Source organism: Nelusetta ayraudi, unplaced genomic scaffold (genome assembly GCF_046127955.1).
Source record: "Nelusetta ayraudi isolate G7.1 ecotype Tasmania unplaced genomic scaffold, CSIRO-AGI_Nayr_v1 ptg000021l, whole genome shotgun sequence".
NCBI lineage: Eukaryota > Metazoa > Chordata > Actinopteri > Tetraodontiformes > Monacanthidae > Nelusetta > Nelusetta ayraudi.
Window position 1 is genome coordinate 4,988,241 of NW_027466071.1, and position 27,810 is coordinate 5,016,050.

A 27,810-nucleotide genomic window follows, 5' to 3' on the forward strand; every position below is an offset into this window, starting at 1 on the left:
GTCAGCTTTCAGTCATAAACATGGACTACAAGATGTAAACGGGCCATTGGTAATAAATGTCAGCATGTTTGGGCTTTTCTTCTGAAAATAGCAAATCATAAGGACCAGTATGAGATGGAAGCTGTGCTTGCTTTTTGGTCCAGGTGGAGCAATGAGAAGGAAAAATATGAAGAGTCACAGAAAATGACCATCGAAGCAAAAGTAGAAAACTTTTCTTGCACAGCAGTGACACCCTCGAAAAGAATCCAACCAAAACATCAAAATTACTGCTTTCTGATTTTGCAAATTACGATGAGAATCTGTGAGTTGTCCGATGTGAAGGAAACACAAACACCGAGAGACAGAGTGGAGAGGGAGGCAGCGGCCAAGGCCAGGATCAGGAGGAAGAAAGAAGGATGAAGTGGGAGGGGCTTAGTCTTAGTGCAACCAGGTGGAGAGCATCTCACACCTGGATCACTGCGCCAGGACTGCTAGAGTTCTTTGAAGGACTCCAAGGTCCCCACTGCTTTATACCAGCCTCCCTCTACCCATCAAACTACCGACACTGCACTGACAAACAACAACATAACAGTAACACGGGGAAAAGATGTGGTGGCGAGATAGAGAGGAAGTTGACTGGGCACAGACATCAGCGGCATCCAATTCAGACTGGATCATTGTCCAGTAGGAGGCCTGGAGGATCTGGATCAGACTGGACCAGACTGGACCAGGTCCAGGATCATCAAGCTTCAACTGTTCAACGCAACCACGCATTAATAAGTGCAATGAAACCTAGTGCATGGCAACAAGAGAAGGTGAGTGACTGATTGTAGCAGTGACACTGCAACCGTGGAGGGAGGTGGAGCTCCTGCAGTCAATGCGGCTGCACCTCCCTCCACTGTAGCAGTGTCACTGCTACACTGCTACAGTGGAGGGAGGTGGAGCTCCCTCAGTCACTGCGGCTGCACCTGCCAGTCACTCTCAAAGGCCTCGTCTGAAACCACTGTTTGTGGCTCCTGCTGGAAGGGGCACTGGGACCAACTGGACCAAAGAGGTCCAACTCAAACACTCAGTGGGTCAACATTTGAAACTGGGACCAACTCTGGGGCCAACATTGATATTGACTGAAGTGATCTTCCTCTAGACAGAAGAGTGAAGCCTCTTCAAGCCGACTGTGGCTCCCATTGTTTAAAAAGTTTCATTTGTTAGTTTTTGATATTTTGAATGTTAGGTTCGTTTCCACGAAGCAGTGACATCACCGTGTATCAAGGTTGTGTGTGAACATACAGGAAGTTATTTAAAGAGGTGAACAACTTTTCACCTTTAATTTCTTTTAATTTGCAGTGTGATTCATCGTGTGTGCAATATGAAGTCCAGTGTTCCAGGTTGTTCTATCTGGAGGAAGATTAGTTCCATCAATATCAATATTGGCCTGAGACTTTATCCCAGTTTGACCTTTGACCCCACTGAGTGTTGGCGTTGGGACTGTGGTGTTAACCTTGCCAGTGTTTGGCAGCTGTTGCTGCAGGTCAGGTGTCTCACCGTTGTGGGCCTCTCCGGTGACGGTTCCCTCTCCGGCCGGGTTGCCGTCCTGGTCTCGCCACTTCCAGTCGATGCCGCGGACCACCCGAGCCCCGGGGACGATGTACTTCATCACCTGCGAGCGGAACAGCCGGCGCTGGCGCCGCAGGTTGGCCTCCGCCTCCTTCACCGCTTTGCCTGCGGACGCAGAAACACCAGTTTCACTTTCACCCGACAGCTGAGCGGGAATTCCAGCTCGTTTGGCTCCCAAGCAGCTCCTCACATTTTTTTGGTTGCTTATATTATTTTGATGCGCTATCAATGACTCATGCTGATACCATGATATCAAAAATATTAAATATTCTTTACTTATGCACCAAACATGGAAACAAACATTAAGCCTTTCTCTCCCAATCAGGAGCGAGCGGCTCCGTTAGCTCCCGTTAGCGAGTCGCCTCTCACAGGGGCTTTGTTGGTGAACGAGGCGTCACGGTGAACCAGGTTCACGCCTCACAATCTATTACTGGCTCAGATTTGTGGATGATGGTGCTGTGATTCATCACCACATTACTACCACCATCCAGATCAGCCGTCAGGTGTCGACTTTCAGAAATGTTGGCCAACGCTTCACATCAGGTTTTTAGAAGCGGTGGCCTGGTGAAGGAGGCGTGGCTGGGAGGTGAAGGAGGCACGGCTGGGAGGTGGAGGAGGTGATTCCACAGGGTGGCGCTGGTGGTCTTCTTACCCAGCTGGTCCTCGCAGACGGCGGTGACGGTGCCGTACAGCTCCAGGCCCGACAGGGACAGGTAGTGGGTCTGGCCGCTGGCGTTCTTGCCCATCTGCTTGATGCGGATGTGTCTCCAGCCCTGCTTCTCCTCCTTGGAGGGGTCCAGGGGCCACGTGGCCGTCGAGCTGACACCACACAGGAAGAAATAACATCAGTAAGAAAACGGCTGCGCTCAGGGCGGCTCCTCAACTGGTGGCTCACGACACACTCTTGGGTCACAAAGCTGTTTCGATTGGGTCGCGACTTCATGGCCACTCCCCCTTTACACATAAATAATGATATAAAAATGTTTTGCATGTATTGTGCAGGACACACAGTTCCATTCAATAATGTTATTCCTTTATGGACGAGATGTGACAGGAAGTGGGCCGGTGGCTCTTTGTGACTGGATGATCAGAGCAAAGCTGTGGCTGCTGACTGAGACTCAACTCCATGAGACAACAACACTTCAGTTACCCTCAAGTCAAACAATAACAGCGTGATTTTCTACAAGTTGGATTTTTAAGCCTTTCTTCAAAACATCTACTGCCTGCGGTGCCCTTGTTATCTGGCTTTTGTCCATCACGTGCCAGTGATTGGTGAGTGTGTTGGTGTGTGCGGTACCCTGGCTCGTTGAGGCTGCTGTCATCCACGTGGGTGTAGAGCGTAGTCCAGTTCTGACCGTCCTTGGAGACCTGGAAGACCCAGTTCCTCAGCGCCGAGCGGCCGTAGCCCCTGCCGGGCCAGAACACAGTACACTGTCAGTTTGATGTTTCTTCCAACAGCTCTGTTAGCATTATAATATCCCCACATTTTCTTGAATTCCTCAAACTCCTTGATAACGGGTTTGGGTCCTCTGCGGTTCTTTTGCATGTGGCAGAATTGCAATTTGAGTCAACAATCAGGTTCAGCAAACATCAACTGAATATGACCAAATCCAACTTGAGGTGCTGTGGTCCTACCTGGCGTGTCTCAGCGTGTAGGCTGAGGGCACCACCCACAGGCCCAGGTCCACGGCGAACCAGGCGTTCTTGTCGTCGTTGGTGTGGCAGTTGAGGGCCGAGCTGTCCCGGCTCAGGATGTCCTCCAGCCGCCCGTACGGGAGGTTCCGCCCCTCTGATGACGTCACCACCACCAGCCCGTACGCTGCGGGGTTCACCCACTCATACGCCGTCCTAGGAAGAGACAACATGAGACGTCTAAAGTGAAGAGGTACATTCCTGTTAATGGACAGCAATTCAAACCGAGCAGAGTGAAAACACCGACACTGTGCTCCAATTGGACGGAGCAACGGGAAACATTGCAACAACAGCACAAAGCTTTTTACCGTTTGGTGAAAAAAAAACATCAAACATCGCAACGGTCTTGAAATATTTCCCTTGGTCGGTCCAACTTACTTTGCGTTGGTGCCGACCCAGTAGATGATTCCATTCTCATCAAAGTCGTGCTGGTGTCGAAAGGCAAAGGTCTGTCCTTCCCTCAGCTTCCTCACAAAGACAAAGGACGAGCGCTCAAAGTCGTACCACTGCTTGGCCACCTGGGGGAGCAGTTGGAGGTGAGAGGGGAAAAATACCTGCAGGTTTTCTCACCGTCTTGCAGATTGTTGCTCCAAGATGAAGCGAGCAGTAATTTCCCCCTCAGAGGACTTCAACCATCAACACTGCACAGTTGGACTCTGGTATGGAGTTTTAGTCCCACTCTCCAGTCGTACGCATGCGCGTCGCTGACTGTCAATCGTCTCACTGCCGGCTCGATTCTTCGAAACGGACAAACGGCCGTCGACGCGTTTACAATTTCATTTGATTTAGTTGAACTTTGCAGACCGCTGTCTTTATTTTGTATATTTTCCTACGAGCAACACAGACTCAATAAAATAACAGCACTTGAATTTAAAGAAAAATCCCATTTCAATATAAATGTATCTTAAAATGGGATTTTTATTCAAGCGCTGTTGTCTAAGCTGGTCTTCAATGGTCTCATCAATCCCACGTCTGGGAAATGTGCATAATTACAGCAACAACACAGTGCACAGAAGAAGAGAACAGCATTCATTAAAAATAAATAGAAAAATATAAAGAGATTTTACTTTCTGTCTATGATGTGAAAGCCAATCAGCAGCGACTCTTAGATCTCGACAGCGTATGTCACGTGATCACTGGCTGGTGCCTGCTCTGGCTCTGTGTGTCCGGAGCAGGCATGGGCAAACTACGGCCCGGGGGCCATATGCGGCCCTTCAGCCAAAACCTGAAGCCGTGAGCCTGCTGTGTCTCCAGCAGTCAGAAGGTTTCGGCTCTCACCATCTTCAGCAGGTACTGCTCCAGCGACTCCACCGTGGCCAGCGGCTCCATCTTCAACATGCGTCCGGTCCGGTCGATCAGAGCCGTCTCACCCGGCGCTCGCTCCAGACGAAACCTCAACCTCCTGGTCAGGATCTGACAGGCGCGAGCACAAAGACACAGTGGCGCACATTAGAAGAGTGACTACGCCACCAGGCGTCGAGGAGGTGAAGCTGCGACTCACCTGCAGGTTGTAGGAGGAGCCTGGAGTGTCGTACAGGTGCAGAGGGAGACGTTCTATCGACTCCAGCACCGCAATCAGTTTACGGATTAAGGCAACAGCTGGTCGGCTACAAACACACAGAGCAGGGAGGTTGGAGTGACAGCATGCATACGTGTCTTTCATGCAAACTGCTGCTCCAAGTTGAAACAGTCTTTCCTCCTCAGACGACTTCAACACTGAAGACTTCTGTACTGCTCGCTGTCTTCTCCTCATTCAACTATTCTAAGGCAGTCTGAAGTGGAGGTGTGGCAGAAGCCAAGCATCATGTGGACAATGTTGCAAATCAAAAACTAAAACTTTTATTCTACTCAAAATAACTGGAAAACAAACAACAATCAGCCGATGTGACTCGGGAGTTCAGGCTGCATTGACTTCTAATGCAAGGAGACGACTCCAAGCTCAAGATTCTCAACCGCTGTGAACAAATATATACAAAGACAAGGAAGACCCAACAAATCATCAGGTTGTGCAGACGTAGCTGATAGTGGAGCTGTCAGACTGGTCACACTCACCTTTCGTCATCTTCATTCTCACTGAAGGCCGCCTTGAACACATTGATCCTCTCCATTAAAGGCTTACAATCATGTTTCAGGTCCAGGTCCACACTCTGCACATGGACACACACACACACAAACACACACAGTCAAGACAAGTGTGTGTGTATTGTTTTGTCGTCGGCCTACGGACACTCACATTGTTGAGGACAGTGAAGAGAGCCTGGACGAGGCCACTGCTGCACATCTCGTAGGGAGAAATTGTGTTTTCATCCTTTAAGACAACGATCAGGTTTTCCAGAGCCGTCTTCATCAGATCCCTCCAGGTGTTCTCCCCTTCAATACACTGCTCACACACACACACACACACACAAAATGAAATTAACTGTAGCAGCGGCAGTACCGTGAGTCGCCTGTTGTGGCGCTGCATCTAAAATGGACTTTTCTCCAACCTTGTTGAGTCATTGTGGTTCATTAAACACTATGATCAGTGTGGGTCAGCATCATCAATAACAGTAATGATATAGAACTCAGGGTAAACTGCCATGAGAGCGCAGCAGACTGGTGGCCCCTCCCACAACTCCGTAGCCATCAAGTGGCCTTCAGGGTCAAAGAGGTCGGCCACCACGTGGGGCACGTGCACGCACCTGGCGGTTGGTGTGCAGCTCCCAGGCCGACTCCAGCTGGGTGGAGATGTTCCTCAGGGTGACCACCACCCCTCTGGGCATGCTCTCCACGGCCTTGAAGTGGTCGTCGTACAGCTCCCTGGCCATGCTCTTCACCTTCTGCTTGGTCTTCTCCAGCTTGGACTTCAGCTTCCTGCCTCTCTTCCCAGTCCAGCCAGTCACAAACTCTGAACCTGCAGAAGAAAAAGTAAAGGTCAGCGTGAATGCGTGTGCGCACTGGCATTAAGTAACTCACTGCGTACATCTGACAGGTAGGTGTTTAGAAGGACGCTCAGGAGAAATCCACTCTGAGTGCCAGTAGCAGCTTTAGCATTAGCAGGCAGTCTGAACGTCAACCTAATTTCAAAAACATGCATCGTGCTTGACGTCACTTTGATTAAATTTATGACGACCTTGTTTTATTATTAATCATTTTTAAGGCTCCAGAACAAACACTGCTGGACTGACTGGACTCAACAAGAACAAGTACTTATACATAGCCAGTATTGTTTTATACAGTGGTTATCTTAGACTTTTAATTATTTTATTTGTATTATTTATTTTTTCTCCAATTCCTGCTGCTTCCCAACTAATAAAGGTTTCTGCTTCTTCTTCTACTACGACGACACACAAGTTACAAAAGTAACAGGAAACAGACATAATGCTAAAAACAGAAGACATGGCTTCAACATATTCCTCCACCCCATCAATGGATTTCAATGGACAGGGTGCTAGTTTGTCATTGGCCAGTGAGGACTCACCCAGGGACGTCTCCGCCGTGAACGAGTGCTTGGTTCCTCTGTTGGACTCAAAGACGAAGCCCGGCAGGTCTTCCTTCAGGATGGTGGCCTGCTGTCCGTCAGAGTTGTGGATGGCGATCTCGCCCTCCTTCAGGCAGGTGAGGGACCAGTTGCCCACCGTCAGCTTGGTGGGGGCCACGCTGGACAGGATGGGCTGACTGGCCGTCACCGGCTTCACCTGACTGCGCGCTCGCTGCAGCTTCTCCAGGAACTCGCTGCGAGACTCTGAACCCACACACACACACACACACACACAAACAGAGGGTCAGGTGAGCAGTGCCAGCGGCGTGATGCGCTGGTCCGGATGGAGGTTTGCTGTGCTGTACCGGAGCTGTCCGACCCCCCCTCTGGACTCCCGCTGGAGTACATAGTGGCCAGCTTCCCGTCCAGGATGAACCGGAACCAGCCGTTGGAGCCGTTGGACAGCTCCAGTGCGGCGGCGTCGGACCAGATGTAGAGGCAGTCCCTCCCTCTGATGATGGACCAGTCCTTCCAGTGGTACGGCTTGCCCTGTTGGACCTCCCGGGCGTCCTCCTGCACCTCCTCCTCCTCCAAATATTGACAAATGATAGGAGTCTTTAGGTGAACCTGAGCAAACAACTGGTGTTTAGCTGCGACTCCAGACTGGGCTCCCTGCACAAGTGTTGCATAGACTCTCCATCTTCAAGTTGGAGCACTGGTTGAGGATACAAGCCAGTGTGCAAAGGTTTAAGCAGCTTCGTGGAAGCCTCTAGTGGAAGACTGAGAACACGACGAGTGCAGGAAAATCAGTCAGGTTGTAACATTATGGGATGGCGTGGACACTCGTTACCTCCAAGGTCTAATTGAATGAGATTTCAGAGAGTGAACATCAGGAGTGCGGCCGTCATCACAGAGGTTGAAGTTGTTGAGAGCCGAGGGTCAGTGTGTTGACACTGAGTGAACACACTGCAATTCTCTCAATCACTTTCAACACTAACATGTCTCCGTCCTTGTACAGCACATCCTGACTGATTCCCCTGCACTCCTGACAACTGTTACACCATTAACTTTTGCCTTTGACATCATCAGAAATGATCTACCTGAGTTTTCCCAGAATAATAAATAACCCCCCCCCCCACACACACACACACACACACCCCTCTACCTTCTCAGGTTTGGCTTCGTCCTCGTTCTCATCATCAGACGCTGGTCCTGCCAGAGTGGACACCTTGTTGATGACTCCCAGTCGGGCCAGCTGGTCCAGGAAGACGTCTCCTCCTTTATCCACCAGGTCTCTGATGATCTGCAGAGCCAGCAGGTGGCCGTCGTCGTCATCCTGTCAACGGGGATGGCCGGCGTTTCAGGGCAGAAACAATGAAAACACGTTGCTCCACTAGAAGCCAGAGAAGTGTGTGTGTGTGTGTGTGTGTGTGTGTGTGTGTGTGTGTGTGTGTGTGTGTGTACCTCCTGGTCCAGCACGGTGGCAGTGATCTCCACCAGGACAGTGGGGAGGTTGTGGCCTGTCTCACCATCACACACCTCCTTCAGCAGGACTTCGCTGCTGTAGTGAACCATCTTCCTAATCAGAGCCAGACTGGCTTTCCTACAAAACAACAAGCAACAACATTCAACCACACATTCTGCAACACAACTCCTGTTAGCTCATAGGCGCCAAACTCTGGCCCGCGGGCCAAATTTGGCCCACAGTGTCATTTCATTTGGCCCACAAGGCCAAATACACAATCAGTACCCATGCTGCTGGTGCAGCACTATTAAACAGCACATGCACTGCCAATACTACAAATCCCAGAATGCTCTGCTGCGTCAGGACGTTGACTGAAGGATATTATTAAAAAGAAAAAGAGCCATATGATTTTTATTGACATTTGAATTCTTTTGATGAGTTTTTTAATGTGAAATGTAATTTTGCATGAGTGCAATGTGAAGTTACTGATGGTCCAGTATGAAGCTTTGCTTTGTTCCACATTCAGCTGTCTGGCTCCATATAAGAGGGTTCAGTGTTCAATCTGGAGGAAGATCAGTTTGAGCCCACGCCGCGTTGGCTGGTGTGTTCTGCTCCCCCCCCCCAGGTGGTCACCTAATAGAAGGCAGCATGGTTTGCTGAAAGGTTTGTGCAAAAACAGGCAGGAGCCTCCTCAGGTAGACGGGAGCCATCTCAGGATCTCCTTTGGGTTCGCTGCTCTCGTCCTCCTCCTTGTTCACGTCTTTCTTCTTCTTGTCGTCGCCCTTGTTCACCGGACACATCCAGTCTCCTGCCACACACAACACACAACAAGATCAACGCCGGTGTTATGATGCAGGCAGGGAAAGGACGACCCGGTCAGTTAGTCAGCTCGACTTGGTTGTGCTAGGACCTAAGAAGTGAACTTGTGTGTGAAACGTTGATTGATTGAATTTGCTCCGTCATCAAATTCAACGTCCATTGTGAGTGACCACAGTCAAGCAGAAACATCTGGAACACAACTGCAGTGAAGAATGGCTGCTCCATTCCAGAACAGACAGCAGGCCCAGGTCAGTCTTGGCCTCCACTAGATGGTAGCACCAGGCTGAGGGTTTCCTAGTCTGCTGCTGCTCTCACTGACACCACTGCATTATAGAACATGATGTACTTTCTAGAAACGGTAGCGCAAAACCAAACAGTGGTTCACGTTTCCAAGATTGATCCTCTCTTCTGGAGACACCGTGGGGAAGCACCTCATGTTCAAATCACGCTGTGGAATTGTTGCTTTTGAAACCAGTTTTAAATGTCACACGTTTCCAAAGGTTTGCTCCCAACTTCTGCAGTGACTTTAGATTTGGGAACGCATCGACGCGGCCGCAGTGCCTCGTCAGCTGCTCCGTCAACACTGCAACCCTTGAACTCACCAGGCGACTGCAGGATGGCCACCACCTCGCTGTGGCCCCTCTCCCTGGCCTTGTCCAGAGGAGTTTTCCCATCCTCGTCTCGCAGGTCGGGATTGGCTCCGTGCCGCAGCAGAGTCTTCAGAAGAGAAAACACACCACTGCGTCAAAGCACAACTTCTGACTACTCCACAACTTGGAAAAGGGCCACATACGGCCCCCGGGCCATAGTTTGCCCACGCCTGGGCTAGCTAGTCAGATTAGTGCGTGGATGTGTCACCTTGGCAACTTGTGGACGTCCAAAACAGGCGGCGTAGTGCAGCGAGGATGACCTCTGACCTCTGTTGACGTCTGCCCCCCTTTCACAGAGAAACTCCACCTGGAAGCACAAAACGGCACAGAGTGAAAAGTTGACTTTGTCACAGCGAGACGTGGAATAAATCTGTGAGCGGGAGCAGTGATGAGTTTCCTGATTGGACGGCAAGAAAAGAGAGAAGACAGTGGGATGAAAGTTTACCATTTCCTGTGTGCCAAAAGCTGAAGCCCAGTTGAGCAGCGTCTGTCCAACGTCGTCCATGAAGTTCACCTCAAAAGCTACACAAGAGAGCAAAACATTGCTTTTGAATGATGAGACACTGCACTGTCACACTGCTTCAGCACCGAGGCTCAGCAGCTCCATGGGAAACATGTTGACACTTCAGTTCCCCAGAGAGAGTGAGAGAGATAGATAGATAGATCGAGAGTTTTCCAGCCTCAGCCTCACATTAAGGCCCAGTGTGTAATATTTGACTTGACTGATCATTTCTATACTGGTGACAGCTTTGTGTGTGTGTGTGTGTGTGTGTGTGTGTGTGTGTGTGTGTGTGTGTGTGTGTGTGTGTGTGTGTGTGTGGTGATGTGAAGAGCACTCCAGCTCTCCTCCTTGCTGACCTCCTGTGTCGATGGCATCGATTAAAGCGTCCGTGTCTTTGCTGCGGATACAGTCGATGAGCTGTCGGTGCGACCTCTCCCCCGAGCTGTCCAGGCGGCGCAGGCCGGGGATGCGGCCCGTGGAGCCGGCGGTGGACTTGGGCAGCGCCTTGCGGCCCTCGAACAGCAGCACCAGCAGCAGGTCCACCAGCCGCATGGTGTCCAGCACGCAGCGCTCGTCGCCGCCCAGGGCCGACTCCATGGAGTCCGGGAGCGCCGAGCGCAGCAGGTCCTGCGGATGGGACGTAGGTCAGAGGTCAAGCCGCATCCATCCTCATTAGGGCTGGCGCTAACGATTTGCGTTATGCTGTTGCACATTTGCACACATTTATCCTGGAATCCATCCATCCATCATCCATCATCCATCATCCATCCATCCATCCATCCATCCATCCTCATCCATCCATCCATCCATCCATCCTCCCATCCATCCATCAATCATCCATCCATCATCCATCATCCATCCATCAATCATCCATCCATCCATCCATCCTCCCATCAGCATCCATCAATCATCATCCATCATCAATCATCCATCATCATCCAACAATCCATCCATCCATCATCCTCCTATCCATCAGCATCCATCCATCTATCTATCATCCATCCATCCATCATCATCCAACAATCCATCATCCGTCCTCCCATCTATCATCCATCCATCCATCATCCATCCATCATCCTCCCATCTATCATCCATCCATCGATCCATCCATCATCATCCCATCTGTCATCCATCCATCCTCCCATCCATCATCGTCCAACAATCCATCATCCATCCATCCATCCATCATCATCCATCAACCCATGGACATAATCGACCAATGGTTGCAGGCCTTAGGCCCAGTGGGCGGGGGGGGGGGGGGTCCACCTACGTGCGTGACAAGCGGGGAGCCTCGGCACAGCGTGGACAGCAGGCTGACGATGGTGGACACCTGGTTGCTGAGCTTGGAGTCAGGGGTGGGAGGGGCGGCGCCCGTGGAGGCGCGGCCGACCTTGCAGGCCGAGGACGGCCCAGACGCCGCGCCCCCGCCCGCCGCCGCCATGCGAGACAGCAGCTCCTCCGTCAGGCCGTGCTTGGCCAGCGGCGCCGGGTCCACGCCGCGCCGCGTGAAGCGGTCGGCCAGCGAGGCGAAGCAGCGCAGGGCGCCGTCAGACACCTGGAGGGGGACAAAGAGAGATTAAAGGAGATATAGAAATAGAGAGAAATACAGACACAGATATAGCGAAAGCCAAACATAGACCTAGAGAGATAATGCGAGATCATGCGGACGCAGGAACTTTGCATAGAGATAAAGAGGAGAGGGAGAGCGAGATAGATATATAAATATGAGATACAGATATACAGCGAGATGTAGCTATAGAGATATAGCGAGATACAGATCTAGAGACAAAGATATATACTGAGATAGAGAGATAGATGTATAAAGAAATAACGAAACCTAGAAATATAGACAGAATTTGCAAGATATAAATACACAGCTATAGTGAGACAGATATAGAGACATAGATAAATATAGACAGAGAGATATAGATATATAGAGATACAGCTATAGTGAGACATAGATATAGAGACATAGATAAATAGACAGAGAGATATAGATATGTAGAGATACAGCGAGAAATAGATATGTAGAGATACAGCGAGAAATAGATATAGAGATGTAGATATACACAGACATAGATAGATATAGATATATAGAGGTACAGCTATAGTGAGACATAGATAATAGTGATGTAGACAAGCAGCGTGGGGCTCCTGGGAGCTCACCTGGTGGTCTTCGTGCTTGAGGAGGCTGGACAGGGACTCCACGCAGGTCTCCAGGGACGAGTCCTGCGGCTCCATCTTGCTGCAGAGGCGCGACACCACGGCCATGGCCGAGTGCAGCGTGTCCTTGTGCACCAGGTGGCCGCTGTCTCGGATGAACGTCAGCACGCAGTTCAGGCCTCCCGCCTCGAACACGGCGCCGGACTCTCGGGTGCAGATCAACTCCAGCACCTGCTCATTGAAAACATCTTCAGTTTCACTGCCACCACTCAAAAAAACAAAACAAAACCCAGACAACAATCTGAACATTTAACAGTTAAAGCTCCACTGTGTAAAATATCAAAGGAAGCCCGCCTGACTAATGTGTTGACTGTTGCACGGACTGTTTTTTTTATTAAGTCCACTGTCAAGTGGCTTCCTTAAAATATGCTGGTGCAAGATGGCAACTAACTGGGAGCACTGGGACCCTGACTGGTCTGTAGACATTCTGATATACAACCAAGAACGGCTCTATGAGTACCAAAACTTTGACTTTACTTTACTGCAAGTATACACTTTGTATCAATGTATTTATGGGCAGTATGTTCAGCTTTGACCAATATAAAAATCATAAATCCAGCCAAGTTTCACACACTGGACCTTTAACACGTCGGCCATTCAGTTCATCCAAGGCTGCATCACTAAGAAACCATCAGCACTGGGATCCCACACACAACTTTACACTGCACAAATGGTATCAAGGGTGAGCTACTAGCATGGACGCAGGATCTCCTCCCAACAACAACAACAACAAATCATTCAATTCAAATAGAGCATAGAGCATTAATAACACAGCATAGAGCATTAATAACACAGCATAGAGTGCTGAGGATCTCAAAGGAGTTCAAGCATCACCTGACCAGAGAGAAACAGAGGAACCAACAAATATCTGAGACTTTATCAACACAAGACATCAGTATTGGGAAGCAGAATAAAGAGCAGGCCTGTTCTCTGAGTATTAATATGCAGGCACATGATGGAGACGTCCAGCAGGCCGATCCCGGCTGTTGCAGTTCTATAAACTGGCCCGCATCGTACAGCGACCCGAGTCTGAGAGAGAACCAGCACACTGGCTCACTTGATAATTAGGCGAAGAACTCTGAACGAGCCCTTCAAGTCAGGTCAGCTCGTTCTCATCAGTGACTGCATGTAGAGAGCTCCGTGCCTGAGCTTCTCACCTTGACGCACTGCTCAGCGAGGTCCCTGCTGGTCCTGTTGTTGAGCTCCACCACCACCAGACGGTTGCACAGCGCCTTGATGGCTCCGTCCACCCCCACGATCCTGCGGGTGCACTCTGCCGACACGTCCAGGTAGTAGGTGATGGCCCTGGCCGTCACCTCCAGCACGTTGTCTGGCGCGCTCTCGTCCAGGAAGATCTTGCAGAGCGCCGGCAGGAACGTGCGAGGGGGACAACTGAGACGCAAACACACACAAACTTCATTAAGGACGCACAAGATAAAAAAATATGACAATGAATGAATGAACAAATAAATTATTTTATTTTTTTCTTTTCGGCGTATTACAACAGGTATCGTCACCATTTGATAATATACGAGAGCCGAATGGAAAACAAAGGAATAGACGGAAGCTCACAAGGCTCATTTCAGCCTTTCCTTTACCACACAGAAAACAAAGTAGACTCACAATAGCAAAGCCATAGACGAAAAGCAAGATATTCACATCAAATAATGCCTATTGATCATATAGCAGTCAAAAAAGGACAAAACAAAATTAAATTTACTACATTTAAATTGATAACCTCATCATCATTATGAGTTCAGACTTGGTAAAATCACTTACAGCTTATTTATAATTATGACACAATTAGAGTTTTAAAATTAGTTTTATTCAAAACCCTGATATACCGATGCTTTCCCTGTCAACGATTAACTCATACATTTATTCTAATTGCTTAGAATAAATGTGTTTGTTCATTTATTGAGTGAATAGAAAGTAACATTGGTCGCAGTTGAGGTGTAGAATGAGCAAATTAAATGCAGTGAATCCCTGTTTGGACGTCAACAAAAGCTCATTTCATTTTTTATGGCCGATTACAATGTGGTGCTTGCACAACAAGCACTCAGGTGTTTATTGGACGGTGATGGTTTGGAGCTGCCTTCTATTGTTGGTGAACAATAGATCATTGCTAAGCTGGACCAGAAGGTGGCGACTCACGTCTCAAAGCAGCGGTCCACGTTGTCAGACATGAGCAGCAGCATGCAGAGCTGCTCCAGGGCGATGAGCTGCATGTCGCGCTCGTCGCCCTGGCCCATCTGCAGCCACTCCAGCAGGGTGTCGGGGTCCACGTCCGCCATGATGGCTAGCCTGCAGCACCAACAAGACAAACAATGAGATGCAGTGGCAGTTCACAGTGCAAGACCAAGCTGACTCAAGACCAGACTTTAGATTTCTACAAACTCAACTCAATTCACAGTCCAGTGTGGAACATTTTGAGAGTGTGAAGGAGAAACAGCGACATCCAGTGGTCACATTTTAGACTGCAGCGTCTGTCACTCTCCCTCCCTCCCTCTCCGGCGCTTGCCAGAGAACTACGGTGTGGTCCTGAGCACCCAAACCTGGATACCTGCTCCACCTTCTTCTTCTTGGTTGGTTTACTTGAGGACGCCCCCTAGTGTTCAGCCTAAATAGCAAACGCTCTGCTGACAGGCAGCTGGATTGTCATTGACAGAATATCAAGCTTTTACCAACCATCATAAATCAGGCCAAATATTCCACACTGGACCATTAGAAACTAGTGGCATGTTTTTGTTTGCGTTCATTTTGCTGATTGCCGACTCTCAGCTCACGCGGACGACAATGACCTTACACCCCCTCCCTGGCCGAGTGGCACCTCACCTGGATCACTGTTGGCTGCCGGATCTGGCTCAGCGCCCAATCACTGCTGCAGGTTCTGACGCTGTTTGGGACTCATCCAACCAACTGGGCAGTGGCGAGACGAGACAGGCGGACCAGGGGGAAGCTGCTTGTTCTCAAAGAGGTTTGTGGGACATCGAGTCAGTCTACCTGCAGCCACCGTCACAGGAAAAAAAACAATCATACATTTAAACGACGCACATCAGGCAAAAAACCCACACCTTGTTGTGAGCAAATCATTTCAAAAACAGGGAAGTAACAACTGCAATTATGTTTATTGGCATGAACGAACGCCTTGAAAAACAAAGATTTATTGAAGTCAGCTTTCATTTGACTCCACTGTGTAGTCGGTCTCTTTACGATAATATGTTATGTTATTACGCAAAGGAACAGAAGGACCAGGCACAACTTATTGGCCTGCATCCGAGTTTGTAAAACAGGGGAATTAGCGATAAACACTGCAAAGCCAACAGAGGAACACCAGGCTAACCAAGACCAGGATAACCAAGACCCGGCTAACCAACCCCAGGATAACCAAGACCCGGCTAACCAACACCAGGCTAACCAACCGGGGTGAATAAAACTTAACATGAAAAAAGATCAGGGACCAACTGGATTCCAAGTAAACGCTTGCAGAATCTCATCCATAATCAGAACTTGCATTCATAGAGCAGAAAAGTTTTTGCTGAGGCGACATTCAGCAGTCGGCAACTTCCAAACGGCTGAGGTTTAGGAAACGATGAGGAAGAGGAGTTCCGCGAAGAGACGACAACGCTGTCCTTTGTCGGCACGGAATCATCTTCCTGGAGTCGTTCCCTTGGTGCTCCTGCCTCAAACCTTCTTCTCTGCATCCTCCTCAGTCACACCAACTCCACGTCCTCCAACACTAAAACCATCAACCTCTTTTGGTTCACTCTTCCTCAAGGCCTCATGTGTCAGCCACTTTCAAACAAGCAATGAGCTCACAACTCGGGGCTGAGAGGGATCTCTGTTCTCATCTTCATTCTCAACAGTGCTGAAGAATGATGAGAAAGAGACATTAGCTCCACCCTCTTCATCTCATCCAATCACATGAGCCACTGCGTCCAGACACTGGTTTTACATTTTGAAAGATTGCAGAGAGGGGAAATGATTTTAGAGACCAACTGAACCAGACAAATTCTTTCAAGGATCCATCGATAGTGGAGGAGGTGTGTGGGGGGGGGGGGGGGCATCTCAGCTGGGACACTGCAGGAGGCTGCCAACTGTTTCGCACCATGGGACTGCAGCAAAGCATGCTGGGGAGTCTGATAAGTTGATTAGAGCCTAATTTGAAACCAAGCTGCCTGCCTGTCTGGAGAGATCCTCTTATCAACAGATTAATCATTGCACCGCACCACAGTGGACCACAGAGGACCAGAGCAGACCACAGTGGACCACACCACATGCCAATATGTTTTTGGACATTTTGACCTGGCTTTAACAGTTCCAGTGGCCATTTCAAGAGGCTGCGATCAAACTGACTCAACGCAAACACAACGCCACCTATTCCCATTCGGATTAACACCACAGGTCAAAGGTCAGTTGACCACTGGCTCTCTGTAGTCTGGGGCTGTGTCTCAATTAAGGGTCTGCACCCTTCAAAACGAGCGTCCTCAGTCTGAAGGAAGTGTTCTTAGAGTTCCCAGCCTAGAAGGACGGATCAACCCCCGCCTCCCCGGTAACCACCCGGGACGGTCTAGCCTTCGGCGTATTTCCTGGTTTCGTCACCGCCGTTCCCTCCGGCTGGCCAACCCCGGAGGTGACGTTTTTATAGCATCAAGCTAACCATTGGTTCGCCATCTAACGATGCTGTTTGATGATCAAATAAGTAAAATCATACGTTAAAAACTGGATACTTTATGTGAAACTTCAATATTTAAATGTATATGTTGTGTCTTTGCCAGTACATGCCGCTAGTTTCAGCTGACTTCCCAGGATCCCACGATGCGTCGCAGCAGCACGCAAAGCATCATGGGATACACAAGTACGCGAAGGATAGTAGCGGTGCATACTCGGCTAAAACGAGGGCGCATTCCCGAGTACGCATTTTGAGCGTCCTAAGCACCCTTGGGAATTGGGACAAGCCTTCGCGCAGTGCTATGACGCAACTTCCTTTCAAAATGCGCACCTGAATTGAGACACAGCATGGATCTGCTCCAGGTTTCTTCCCACCACAGGGGAGTTCTTCCTGGCCACTGTTGCCCCCTGCTGCTCTGGAGGATTTCACTTGGTTTTCATAATTGTACAAAGCTATTTTCAGACACTGCTGGTTGTGATTTAGCTCCGCAGAAATAAAAGTTGATTGATTGACAGAAACTCGACTTATTTTTGCCTGCTTACTAAAATTCTTTATTGTCCCAACTTGAGTTGAATGATTTTGAGGCAGATACAGATTAATCAAAGCTCCTTCACTGGGGCATAGAGAGACTGTGGCTCAGTTTCAGTTCAACACTTTTTAATGTGGATTTTGCTGTAAGTGATGGAAACTACAAAATAGTCTCTTTTTAAATTTACTGAAGGAGGGTTCTAACTTTTCAATAAAGGAAGATGATTTTTGAGAAACAATTTCTTTTCTAAGTTCTTCTCTCACTTTGATATGTGGGAGACCCGAGTGCGGTCCGGTTCTGGAGGATTCTTCGGAGGCGCAAATGGAAAATCAGGGCTTACACAGCAATGTTTGTTTCCACAAAAAGGTCAGCGACAACAAAATAGTTCTCGGGCGAAGTTCCAATTTTGTTCAGTGCTTTCCCAAGTGTGGACACTAAGAAGCTTGGAAGACTCATTCTTAAATATTGAGCGGGGCGGGGGGGGGATACAACAGTGATAATATCACAGCTGCTTTGCAGGGAAAGAGGGAAAACTGCCTTCCATTCCAATAATGTCAATATGAATACAGCTGCATGTAAACAGGAATAACGGGAATATTTATTTCCATTGGTCGTGGAAAAGGCTGCACTGGATCATTGCCTTTGGCAATGGTTCATAAACAGTACAACATGGTCAGCACACAGGCTACCAATTAATGATGAAAGATAAAAAAAATAAGTAAATGCTGAACAAATATGAATGAAAGCCAACATGAGAAGTGTTATGAATACTGCTGAAAGCCATGTATTCAAGGTTAAGAGAGGTGTGAGACCCTAGCAGCACTTTTGCCGCAAAAATGAAGTCATTATTACAAAAAACTGATTGACATGCTCATATTTCCAGCACATCACTCTGATAAAATACTGCCACTTATTACTGGACTGATAATATGAGTTTCCAGAGACTGCATCAAGTTGAATCCAAACACAGTCATAGAGTGGCTTTCATTCATTACAGCACATAAACATCAGTGCAATGTAGGAAGTCTGGTGCTTTGGGGGGGGGGGGGGGGGTCCAACCGTGATCATCGCTGGACACTGGGAAATTCTTCAAGATTATAAAAGATGACGAAAGCTGACGGCAAGACAGACTCCAGAGAGGGAGGGAGGGCGGGAGGGAGGGAGGGAGAGGTCGTTGGAACCACAGCAGAGACAAACAGCATCTTGTTTATGCCTCTGTGTTCTCCTGACCTGCAATACTTCAACAAACCTCCCTGGGGTTCAGCACTTGAAAATGTGAACAGCGTCAGAGAGTCACCACCACCACCACCACCTCCACCGAGACATAACAAGCAGAATGTGGCAATGACAGCGTAGAGCCGTCGCAGAGGAGGGAGGAAGCATCCACACTTTGCTCATGTGACCGGCCAGCAGCCTCATCCATCAGTCTGGTTGAACCAACATCACATCTCATCCTGCAAACCGTCACACACGACAATACAGAAACCCAACAAAACAAAGCAGGCAACAAAATGACAGTAAAACTATTGTGTGCGTGTTTTGTTCGTTATTAACTTCATCATTTTCCTAAAGAGTCGGTGAGCAGTGACTTCTAAAGAGATGCGTTTCATCTTCATCATCTTCATGTGTGGCAATAAGCCCTCAAACAGTGACCTGGCTACTCTGCCAGGAACCCTGAAGAACCCAACAAGAACATGGAACTCGTTCAGGTTTCAGAAGCTAATCTGCATCGACTTGTCATGGGTTTCGATACATATCATCACTATTGCGATATATTCAAAATGTCCAACTATACGTCAACAAGCCTCTCTGGGCTTCGGCTCTTCAAATTGTGTGCAGCGTCAGAAAGTCAGTAACAAATGTGGAAATGACACCGCAGCGCAGCACGAAGCTACCTAGCTGGCTGTGTGAGCCCACACTTTCATCATCTGACCCGGGCAATAAGCAGCCTAATCATTTCATGAGACGCACATCAACGTTAAGAGGATAGACGAAGGACACGTTGGCTCCGGCGCTAAGCCTTCTTTCTTCTACTTTGCTGTCCTGACTGTGCACAACAGGTTTAGGGCCAAGTTACAACAGACTTGTGGCCAAATGGTCAGCGACGCCAGATAGTTAGCAGCCTGGCTAACAGCAATATTTTTCACTACGATGTTCCGCCAGGCCGCCTGGATGAACACTGTATTCCTTAACACACTGTTCCGAGCATAACAAGACCCAAACACCCCAACTATTGTGTGACATGATTAATTATTCAAGACAAAAAATAATAATTTTAAACCATGGACGCCGGCTAATGTTAAAAAAACACACAAAAAACGATGCTAGCCCCACGCTAGCTAATCCCAATGCTAACTTTAGCTCCGAGCGACGACTCAGCGTCCTTCCTTCCGTCAATCCAAATTGTAATAGTTGTGAGTCTTTCTCCTTTTATTGTACCTCAGAAAAGCCTAGCGTCATGTTAGTGTTCATCGGTTTACATTGTCATCAAATGGAAGAAGTTATAACCGAGTTCGCGGCCTCCACATCAAAGTGAATCCACGGCGCTCGAGTTCTGGGAGAGCCGAGAGGCCTCGGCCCAGTGCGGGTCATCCACCACCGCCGACACCGGCAAGACGAGCTACTCACCGACACAGACGTCCAGCGGTGGGGTTGAGGGGGGAGATTGGGAAATATCTGCGAACTTGTACAGGAAGTTCGAGGACGACGGTGATCGCCGATAAGGGGGTTTAAAGTAAGGCGTTCCCCATTTCTTTAGCACGCTGAGAAAGGTCAGAGTGGACGGCGAGGCGATAAACAGTGAGGGAGTGAGAGAGTGAACGCAGCCCGACTGAAATGGAGCGCTGAGCTGACTGATGATGCTGCATTCACGACCCACACTTTGGGTCGGATATGCCACGACTTTCAAAATAAAGTCATACAATTTTATAAAACGAATAATAATAATATTAAAAATAACAACAACAACAACAACAACAACCACAATAATAGTAATAATAATAATAATGATAATAATAATAACATACGTTGACTGAATTATGTCAGAAAAAATAAATAACATCATTTCAAATAGAATGGAGGGCAATGTACACATTACTATCAAAGAACATCCAAACTTTACATGATATACCAATTTGCAAGTTTCTAAAAATAATAATAATAATAATGATAATAATACTTGGGGGAGTTGCTGGCACTTAAAGACACATGGACTCCTCCACAGTGAACTTTTCTAATGTTTGAACAATAATATAATTTCAACAGACCTCATTTTTCCCTCTTTGCCCCGCTGGGGCAGGGTACTTTCTGTGCTGGTTCAATGGTAAATTACCCAAGCACCAGTCGACTCTGTTACATATCTAAAAGATAGTAACAGTATCTTTAGGAACATATGGAGGTTTAAAAATTGAATTAGAGCAAGAGCGAGTGACAGATTAAAGTCGGAGTTGTGACTTTGATCTCAGAGGAACATTAACTGACACCACTCACCACCGACACATACATGTGGCCCTGATCCTCTTCTCAAACACACAAGGAGATTAATGAATAAATGTGGAGCCATTTATTCAGGTTAAAACAAAACATGGGAAGCCAAGGCTGCCATCTGGAGGAGTCAGGTCAGCTGGTCGATGGCTTCATTGTTCACAATGCAATAATGACTTCAAAAGGTTTCCAGTGCTTCTGTGAATATTAGACGTTAGCATGTGCTTTATTTCCTTTTAGATTTTCTTGACAGTTTCCCCTAAGAAATTTCAATTACAGGACCTCTGTATAAAATGAAACCCTCTGAATGAGTGACATGTCGTACTGATGTGACATGAATCACACCGGCATACAGACGGAGACAGTCACACTTTGTCTTTTACAATTAGATCGGATGTAAAGTTTGATGATATGCTATAGAGGTCGACCTATCAGATTGGACAGCCTGGTGTACAATCACTCTCCACACAGAAGACACAGGAGACATTCAAAAGTCAACAGTTTTTATTGAGTCGCTGAGTTTGAAACCAGTTTGCTAAGTCACTCAGACGATGAACAGAGCACTGAAGCCAGTAAACAAAGCTTATTAGTGACTGCAGCAGACACCAGCTGATGAACCCGTTCATATGAGTAACAGCAGCAAACCAGAGAAGCCAACACACACATTTGCAGTACACTGGCATGCAGAGCTGGAGGGAAACTGGTCACCTGGTTATTATTACAATTATTGCAAATGGACCTTTTGTGTGTGATTGTGATATGGTGTTCAGCTGCCTAACACAGCTTGAGGTGACAATGTAGTGTTTGAAGTAAAGTGCTCATTAGTAAAAAAAATTCCTCTTTAGGCCACCACACCTTTCATTCAACATTCAGAGTTTGGTTTCAAAACAAAAAGGTTTTACTTTGTGTCTGTCACATGAACAAAAATATATTATGAAAGGAATACAAAAAAAGTCAGTTGTCTATTCACAATGGTTTACACTTGGCAATGCAGCTCATTTAGATAGATTGTATCTTTACGTGGGTTAGTTTAACATTCCAGTCTACACTAACGGCTCAGTTCCTGGTGGTTTATGAGGTCACAAAGACTTGACTTTTTTTTTTTTTAAAGAAAAAAGGAAAAACCTCCAATCAAAATTAAATTCATTCGTGTCTTAGGTCTTTCGGTCTTGACTGGTTGGCTGTGTCCTGTTCAGTCTACTTCAGCCAAAATCACATTTCATTCTGCAAACTGTCAAACAAACATGAAAATACAGAAAACAAAACAAAACAAAAAAAACAGTTACAACAAAATGACAGTAAAACTATTGTAATGTCTAATCTTTTCATATGAGGTTAAAATACTTGATTTTTTTCTTCTTAGTTACTAATTTATTTTCCTAAAGAGTCGGTGAGCAGTGACTTCTAAAGAGATGACTTATCTTCATCATTTTCATCATTGGCTTCTCTGCCAGGAACCTTCAGGAACCTTCAGGAACCAACAAGAACATGGAACTTGTTCAAGTTTCAGAAGAGAATCTATTTTCACCACACATCCCTTTTGCCATTTATTCAAAATCCATTAATTCCTTCATTCATGTCTTCTCCATTCCTTTTCACAGTGAAACAGGAGGAATCAGACTCACTGATCTTCACTTGAAGCAACTGCTGGGATTCAAATCAGTCAAAACAAAATGGGCAAAATTATGCAGAACAGAAAACAAGCATATTTAACTTCTTAATTTCTCAAAACAAACCTTTGGTTGCAGTGAAGGTTCTGTGGGAGCGTGAATAAAACTAAGCTGTCCTTCAAGGTCTGTTTGAGAAGACTAAAGTAAAAGATGCCACGGAAGCCTGTTTTTCAGCCGTCGACCTCAATTACTGGCCAAGGCGATGGGTCATGTGATAGTTTGAAAACAGGAACTTTCTACAGCAGAGAAAGTTGAAAGTGAGAGGATAAAACTGGTCGGCACAAAGGAAACAAGTAAAAATGACACAATTGTCCTCTGCACGGATGAGTAAGATGACAATCAGTGAGTTATGTGCAGCATCAAGAGAAGAAGGCGACGCTGTGTTGTCACAGTGACCTCACAGTGGCCAGAGGTAAAGACACGGAGCCGCTCCAGTCTGATGGCTTTCAGTGCCGTCCCGTCACTTTTCTTTCTAGCGATGCTGCTGTTGTGCGCTGCGCACACAACACCTGCCAACATCTCAACACAAATAAAGGACAGAGGGGGAAACAGCGCGCGGTGACGACGAGCAGCATTTAAAGGAAGTTGGTTTTGAGTGTGATGCTGGGGGACGACTTGGCGGCTCCACGGCTGGGGACCTTGGCGCTCAGGCTCTCCTGGTTCCCTTTGACGGCGGCCTCCAGGCGACACTTGAGGTGAGGAGACGACGCCATCAGAGACCTGAGTGGAGTGAAGAATTAGTCCAGCCACACCTTCCAGTGTGTCCACAAAACACATCATGTCTGTAGAAGGTTGAGTTAGGGGAACTGGACTGGTTGTGGTGGTCCTGAAGACGTTCGGCCTCTTGGTTTCCCCAACTCAACCTTCTACCTGAAGATGAGCTGGATGACTGAGAACCTTCGCAGACAAAACATCTTGTGTTTCAATTCAGGTCACGTTCTACCTGAAGACAGCCGAGTACTGAGGGCCCAGTCGCATCAGGTCCTGCAGCGCCGCCTCGTGGAGAGAGCGCCACACTGCAGGAGCCGAGCCCAGAGCGTTTTCATCCAGTAGGAAGGAGATGAGGAGGGGCAACAAGACCGCAACCAGCTGAGGACCTACAGGTCGTTCACCAGGAACAAAACAAGCATCAGTTGTAATGGTGAGGCTTATTTTGCAGAGCACAGCAATATTTACAATGAGTGAACAACAACAGGAACAGCATTATTAGAATAGGAAGATAATAATGATGATAATGAAAGATCCCTTTCAGTCGTAGCCCCATCCATCCATCAATGAATCAATGTTATGAATTAATGAATTAATGAAAGAAATGTTCTTATTTGCAACCACACACAGAAGGAGTCTGCGTTTCAATAGACGACTTGTTTTTTTCAGCTTCGTTTTCTTAAATACAGTCGAAGCAATTGCATAGACTGTATTTTGTATTTCTAACGTTACAAATGCTCAACACTGAGTTTGTTTTGCGTGTTGACTTACGTTGTGACTGCTCTGCAGCTTGGACCATGGCCTGGAAGGCCCGGACCCCCTCCAGTACCCCGGCCAGCTCCTCTGCACTCTGAGGACGACGCTTCTCCACACTCTGAAGAACCAACACCAGGTGGGTGGAAGTTAGCCAAGGCTAGGCTAGGCTAGGCAAGGCTAGGCAAAGCAGCTTTATTTCTACAGTACACTTCATACACAAGGCAATTCAATGAGCTTAACTTGATTCAAAGTTCAACATTTTAAAAAGCATTTAAGGCACAAAGAACACAGAGTCTTCAAAGAGAGAAGAGAGAGAAAGGAGGACAGCTTGAAATGCATCAATAGAGGTGAATTAAAACAAACATGAGACTAGAAATACGATAATAAAATACAATAAGATGAATAAAAGCACTCAATCATAAGCAGAAGAGAAAGAAGAGTCTTCAACCTTCACACTGACTTGACTCCAATTAATTCATTCACTAAAATGCAATATTTTCAGAGTTATGACCTATTTTATTTCCAGTCTTACTGCTTAAATAAAAACACACCTGGAGGAAGTTTAGCAAAGACTGCATTCAGAAGCCGAATGAACGGCAGCGGCTCTGACCTGAAGGAATGGCAGCAACCTCGGGCCCAGAGCCTGGATGTATGGAACGGCCACGCTGGACGGTGCCTGGAAGATGGAGGTCAGCAGCTGACAGCAGCGATTCAACACCTGCAGGACAAATGACTTCATTATCTCCCCTCCCAGCTGCTCACTGTCCACAGTCTGACCCCATCCGACTGGATCCAGCTCAAACACTCAGTGGGGTCAAAGGTCAAACTGGGACAATGTCTCAGGCCAACATTGATATTGACTGAACTAATCTTCCTCCAGAGTGAACACTGAACCACCTTCTATGGAGCCAAGCAACCTGAATGTGGAACAAAGCAAAGCTTCATACTGGACCATCAATAACTTCATATTGCACTCATGAAGAATCACATTGCAAATAAATAACTCATCAAAATATATCAACCCTAACCCTACTGTGCAGTCCTGCATCTACTACAGTGTGTACCAGCACTGGCAGTGGGCTGAGGTCCATCACTGCTGCTCCAGGACCAGACGGTCCAGGTGTCCCACTTCCAGCAGTATTCAGGTCAGCAGGCAGCTGGTTTACACTCTGACACCACTAAGCAACATTCCAATGGTTTTCTTTTTCCTTTTCCGCTCACGTTCTGCATGTTCCCCTCCGTCTTAAAACACTTGAAGGACTCCTTCCTTTCCAACGTGTGTTTGTTTTCTTAATCCAGCAAAAAATAGTCTGTGATATTTATTGTGGGGGTAAAAATACTTTGTGTCTCTGGGAAAAGACTAAAAATAAGTGAGACATAACTGGGCCAAGTCTAAATATACATGACCTGCTTCTTTAGCATTTTCATCATTCTTAGACTCCAGACACAATCTTGGAATTCAACTGCTTTGTCCTTCATCAAACAAAAAAACCCAACAGAATTCAACACAGGAAACAGGAAGGCTGATCCACGCTTCTGGAGAACATTCAACACCAGCAGGTTATTTTCCAGCTACAGTGTTGCAAAGCCAACGACAGGATGCCCAGAGATCCTGCTGAAGCTTTTCATCAGGTTCTGTCCTTTAACTCAATAAATCCTAAATCCTCCAGAATCCATCACCTTCACCGGTTCAGCTTGTGGACCACGACCTCACTATAACCGCCTGGATCTGCTCTGCAGTATGTCACATTCATCACTAGCTGCGTTTCCATGACAGCTTCCTGGTCCTGCTCTTGGCGTGAAGCTGATTTGAAAGGAGCATCAGGTGTCGCAGTGTCACTGACCAGTGGCTCCTTGGCCTCCATGCTGGAAGTGAAGCGCTGCAGGCAGAGTGAGTGCAGGGGCTCCACGGCGCAGACGTCAGGACCAGCAGACAGCAGGAAGACGGTCAGAGCCGTGAGAAGGCTGGCCTGGTCCACACGGCCCTCATCTGCAACACAGGGTCCAGGACCAGGGTGGAACATTTGGAGATTTGGAAAAAGAAACACTGATATCTAGTGGTAACATTTTAAATTGCAGCGTCTTTCACTCTCCCTCCCTCTCCTTAGTTTGCCAGTGAACTACAGTGGCCCTGCGCACCCCAAACCTGGATACCTGCTCCACCTTCTTCTTGTTCTTATTGGTTGCTTTTTTTTTGAGGATGCCCCCTCGTGTTCAGTCTCAATACCAAATGCTATGCCGTCAGTCAGCTGGATTGTCCACACCAGGGCTGTGCCTCAATCCAGGGTCTGCAGCGAACCCAAACCCGCCTCCAGGGGAATTGACGTCTATATAGCATCAAGCTAATCATTACTCAGCATTAACAGTCACATGTTTTAACTGAATGTTGGGGTTTTGGTTTAACATACAGGTAGGTACTACCCAGAAAATTAGAATATGCTGAAAAGGTTGTTGTATTTCTGCAATTCAACTTAAAAGGTGAATGTGACATTATATAAAGGAATAATATGCAAATCAATATATTTCAAGTTTTTATTTCTTTGCATTTTGCTGATCAGGTCTTAAGGGCTTAAAAAAAACCCTCAAATTTTATAATAATTTTCTGAGTTTGTGGGTTTGTGGTTTTAATAAGTAGAAAATCTTAATCAGCAAAGTTACAACAAGGAACCCCTTGAGATGTCAATTTGCGTGGAATGGCTCAATAAAATTTGTTGCTTTCATCTTTTATGTTAAATTGCCAAAATAAAACAACTTTTACTTGATATTCTAATTTTTCTACTGCATATGGCAATGGGTCATTTATTATGTGAAATTTCAATACCTACGTTTATGCGTTGTGTCTTTGCCAGTAGATGGCGCCATTTCAGCGGACTTCCCAGGATCCCAGGATGCGTTGCAGCAGCAAGCAAAGCATCCTGGGATACGGGAGGCCGCGCAGGATAGTCGCAAAAATCATTGCTGAGACACTTAAAGAGTTGAATATACACACTTATTCTTCTGAAGAATGATCTGAAGGTGGGAGGAGCTACGTACCACAGTTCCAGAGCCCCAGCAGGGTGCTGAGCGCTGATCTCAGCAGGAGCTTCCAGGCTCCACTGCTCTTCTCCTGCCGACTCATGGGAGACGCCACCACAGACTTGAGGGCCTGCAGAGCAGACTGCATGACCGGGCTGGAATCAGCACTGCTGCCCTGACCAGCTGCAGCACCACCTGGAGGAGCAAACAGCAGGTACATGGTTTTAAAAACACACAACATCCTCCAATCTGGACCAACAGCTGTGTGCAGAAGATCCATGGTGTGGCTGCAGCCCCCACCTGATGGCTGACGTGCAGAAATGATTTTTTTTATTCATTGCATCTTTGAATACACAATCACACAACCAGCCATGGACAGTTGCACTCAAGTGAGTGCAACTCAAGTGAGTCATATTTCAAGATTTTATTTTTTTTAAAGAAACAGCGACATCAAGTGGTTACACTTTAGATTGCAGCGCTCTCCGTACCCTCCCTCTCCTAAACTGCCAGTGGACTACGGTGGCCCTGGCCACCCAAACCTGAATACCTGCTCCACCTTCTTCTTGGTTGGTT

General features: G+C 47.4%; 2 protein-coding genes and 2 long non-coding RNA genes across 10 annotated transcripts in view; 2 read left to right on the forward strand and 2 right to left on the reverse strand.

Annotated features, from left to right (window-relative positions):
- The window catches only part of hectd1 (HECT domain containing 1), a 33,139-nt gene extending 12,684 nt beyond the window's left edge, over positions 1-20,455 (reverse strand). Inside the window, exons 1-25 of one of the 2 annotated variants that reach the window (XM_076027800.1) lie at positions 20,234-20,455; positions 15,240-15,407; positions 14,559-14,708; positions 13,562-13,796; positions 12,348-12,575; positions 11,452-11,736; positions 10,538-10,808; positions 10,125-10,201; positions 9,888-9,986; positions 9,632-9,746; positions 8,844-9,018; positions 8,210-8,348; positions 7,911-8,081; positions 7,111-7,333; positions 6,746-7,009; positions 5,967-6,178; positions 5,519-5,665; positions 5,338-5,432; positions 4,787-4,892; positions 4,564-4,698; positions 3,664-3,803; positions 3,229-3,441; positions 2,891-3,001; positions 2,246-2,412; positions 1,522-1,698 (exon numbers count right to left, since the gene is read on the reverse strand). In XM_076027800.1, the coding sequence (XP_075883915.1) occupies positions 1,522-1,698; positions 2,246-2,412; positions 2,891-3,001; positions 3,229-3,441; positions 3,664-3,803; positions 4,564-4,698; positions 4,787-4,892; positions 5,338-5,432; positions 5,519-5,665; positions 5,967-6,178; positions 6,746-7,009; positions 7,111-7,333; positions 7,911-8,081; positions 8,210-8,348; positions 8,844-9,018; positions 9,632-9,746; positions 9,888-9,986; positions 10,125-10,201; positions 10,538-10,808; positions 11,452-11,736; positions 12,348-12,575; positions 13,562-13,796; positions 14,559-14,698 (3,925 nt within the window). In that variant the 5' untranslated portion in view covers positions 14,699-14,708; positions 15,240-15,407; positions 20,234-20,455. Of the gene's footprint in view, positions 1-1,521; positions 1,699-2,245; positions 2,413-2,890; positions 3,002-3,228; positions 3,442-3,663; positions 3,804-4,563; positions 4,699-4,786; positions 4,893-5,337; positions 5,433-5,518; positions 5,666-5,966; positions 6,179-6,745; positions 7,010-7,110; positions 7,373-7,910; positions 8,082-8,209; positions 8,349-8,843; positions 9,019-9,631; positions 9,747-9,887; positions 9,987-10,124; positions 10,202-10,537; positions 10,809-11,451; positions 11,737-12,347; positions 12,576-13,561; positions 13,797-14,558; positions 14,709-15,239; positions 15,408-20,233 lie in introns of both variants that reach the window. The other variant, XM_076027799.1, reaches the window with a different exon arrangement.
- A 658-nt stretch (positions 20,456-21,113) lies between these two features.
- LOC142889171 (uncharacterized) lies at positions 21,114-22,866 on the forward strand. Its single transcript, XR_012926802.1, has 3 exons — positions 21,114-21,222; positions 22,543-22,591; positions 22,690-22,866. It is a non-coding gene; the product is annotated as an uncharacterized LOC142889171 (long non-coding RNA).
- A 402-nt stretch (positions 22,867-23,268) lies between these two features.
- heatr5a (HEAT repeat containing 5a) overlaps positions 23,269-27,810 on the reverse strand; it is a 29,592-nt gene continuing 25,050 nt past the window's right edge. For all 6 annotated transcript variants that reach the window (XM_076027802.1, XM_076027806.1, XM_076027803.1 and 3 more), the window contains 6 exons: positions 27,256-27,432; positions 26,067-26,212; positions 24,833-24,940; positions 24,238-24,340; positions 23,702-23,855; positions 23,269-23,478 (listed from right to left, as the gene is read on the reverse strand). In XM_076027802.1, coding sequence (XP_075883917.1) covers positions 23,334-23,478; positions 23,702-23,855; positions 24,238-24,340; positions 24,833-24,940; positions 26,067-26,212; positions 27,256-27,432 — 833 coding nt within the window. In that variant the 3' untranslated portion in view covers positions 23,269-23,333. The remainder of the gene's footprint in view (positions 23,479-23,701; positions 23,856-24,237; positions 24,341-24,832; positions 24,941-26,066; positions 26,213-27,255; positions 27,433-27,810) is intronic.
- On the forward strand, positions 23,316-24,390 carry LOC142889169 (uncharacterized). Its single transcript, XR_012926800.1, has 3 exons — positions 23,316-23,453; positions 23,690-23,899; positions 24,256-24,390. It is a non-coding gene; the product is annotated as an uncharacterized LOC142889169 (long non-coding RNA).